This window comes from Aphanomyces astaci (assembly GCF_000520075.1).
Source record: "Aphanomyces astaci strain APO3 unplaced genomic scaffold supercont1.25, whole genome shotgun sequence".
In the NCBI taxonomy this organism is placed as follows: Eukaryota; Oomycota; class Saprolegniomycetes; order Saprolegniales; family Verrucalvaceae; genus Aphanomyces; species Aphanomyces astaci.
Genome location: NW_009798288.1, coordinates 264,186 through 266,688, shown reverse-complemented (window position 1 = coordinate 266,688; position 2,503 = coordinate 264,186). Strand labels below are relative to the sequence as shown.

The window sequence follows — 2,503 nt, the reverse complement described above, 5'->3', positions numbered from 1 at the left end:
TTATCCATTAGTAATACTCTTTTCTTTGAAGCTAAACCAACTAACTCGACTTTACATTTTGCCCTGAACTATGCGTTTGGTGATTACATGCTTGCCTACACCGCACCTACCCATTAGATTTGTCGTGAAACCCCGCGACATTTGAATTGTCTGAATAAAATCAAGTTTAGACTTGAATTGTTTACCTTTGCGTAAATAGGACATGCCAGTATCCCCCACAAGCTTTATTTGGGGTTGAGATCAGGCGATAGAGATGGCCAATCCATAACCTCGACGTTTTCGTTGGCCAAAAACACCATCGTCTCGCGTGATCGATGAATCGACGCTCCATCTTGCTGCAGAACAGCAGTCAAGGCCATAAATAAATGGAAATAATTTGACAACTCCAAATATAGTCTTCGCTGTCTTGACGACCGTCCAATACGACCAAATCCGTTTTTCCACTGACCGAAAACGCCGCCCAGACCATCACACCACCACCACCACCTTGACGCTTCGAGAAGACTTCCTTTGTGAGATGCCGTGTGGTCTGGCTCTTGACGTAGCTAAGGTTCAGATGGCTCAAAAGTTGCTGGTGAATGCATCGAGCAGTCACGGACAACAGCGCGTGACGAAACAGTTGTTGCTTGTCGCCAGACGACAGTTTCGGGGGTCTTCCTTGGCGTTTGGCTTTGCCTTAAGCCTCAGGAACGTTGATATGACATTCCTGGAGCGTCCAGTGCATTCACAGATGTGTTGAAATGAGTTTTCAGGCGCTGCAAGGTGCATAATTGTAATGTTCTCTTCCTCGTCGAGATGGCTACCTCGAGGCATGTGACTAAGAAAACGGATGTCTTAGGAGATGTGTGTGTACTTGTAGGATAAATTGAAGTCTTGTTTGCATCGTTGTTTACCTTCTGGAGGCCGTTGAGCTCGAATGTCCTATACTTATTTCCACTATAGTGGTGGCAAAAACTGAAAGTACAGTATCTCGCGCGCGCCAACACAGAGTTCAACATTTTATTATTTGATTATATCGAAAGTTTTTTTCGAAAATTTCATTGGCTACTTCGTTCCGTATAGTGGTGGCAAAAACTGAAAGTGCAGTATCTCGCGCGCGCCAACACAGAGTTCAACATTTTATTATTTGATTATATCGAAAGTTTTTTTCGAAAATTTCATTGGCTACTTCGTTCCGTCGATTACTGCATCGATTTATCGAAATAGATGGATAATCATTTGAATATATATTGAAATATATATTGAACAATGTGCGAAATATACCGGCTGTGGGGAGATATATACCAGCCATTAGTCGAAATATCATGCAACGAAGTAGGGGCTAGACGAAATATATCGAATGTTCGGCGAGCATAACCCACATGGCGTGAATCAGTTGTGCGTCGGACGAAATATACTGGAAATAACCTGAGCTTAAACGAAATATGGTGTTGTAGTAAGGAGATTTCGCAAGTCGTGTAACAATGACGACTGGAAACTTGACTTGCGCAGGCAGGATTTTTGAGCCCTAGCAAAACCATGCCACAGGCGTGGCCTTCATATATATCGAGGAAATGTCTGATGTCGTAAACTCCAAAGAAATAGCCGCATTAGCCAGGCAAATGTCGACTTGAATCAAAGCGAGCGGAGCTTTTGGTTTAGCGATGTGGGAGGCCACACTGTTGTCTTTACGGAATCTAACTGGCATTCATGCAGTCTCTTGTAACGTTAACTTTATTAGGCCTTGGTCGCGAAATTTTTGACTGGCTGCTGTACTGTAGCATTTGTTTACTGTTAGTAAAATGAATACTTCTATTCTCTACTGTAAGAATCCCTGGTGTACTGTAAGAATTTCGGTTCTGGTTCAATGGTTAGCGTAAACCAGGAATTGAATTTTAGCCAATCAAATGATGACATTTTCGTTTGTCCGTTCAGCTTAAGAACAAACGAAAATGTCATCAGGAGCCAGAGTTGGAGCTAATATTTCCAAAACGTCAGCCGTCGACGAAAATCGCCTCAAGTTCATTGCAAGTCGGTTGGGTGATTACTACTATTCAGATCACGTAGTACTAACTATTACTAGTACTAGTCACAAGGTCTCAGGTTTGTTGGAAGAACAACGGAGGACTAGCGACTTTACTAAGCAGTTCTAGTATTGTGATTTTCACATATTTTGCCCGTTGTTTTAGCTCCTAAAATCATCCAAAGTTTAACCTAAACTGAAGTTGCACTCGACGTAAAAGTAAGCTTCCCCACCGTTCTGTCATTGGCTGATCTAAAACTTGCGTTGTTTTACTAAAACTACTTCGTTTTATTAACTCCCGTGGCCAAGCAGTCATGCAGAGTAATGACCTACTGGGGTAAGCTCGCAGTGCACCAGCTCACACGAGCTTTGCAGCCAGCTTGTTAGCAACTCGTTGGCACGAAAAGTCGAGCAAGAAGCACTCAACATCAACCTTTATCGAGCATAGTCAAGAATCACACTCGCGTGTATTAGTTAATCCACTTTGTAAACCCCCGCGTT

The 2,503-nt window shown here is 42.8% G+C and overlaps 1 protein-coding gene across 1 annotated transcript; it reads right to left on the bottom strand.

The window, feature by feature from the left end:
* Positions 1-83: 83 nt before the first annotated feature.
* On the bottom strand, positions 84-813 carry H257_09869 (hypothetical protein; the record flags this gene model as incomplete). The annotated part of the gene is made up of 3 exons (XM_009836248.1): positions 84-95; positions 449-675; positions 804-813. 3 exons carry the CDS (start codon positions 811-813, stop codon positions 84-86), a joined length of 249 nt encoding a protein of 82 aa, XP_009834550.1.
* Between the last annotated feature and the right edge of the window lie 1,690 nt (positions 814-2,503).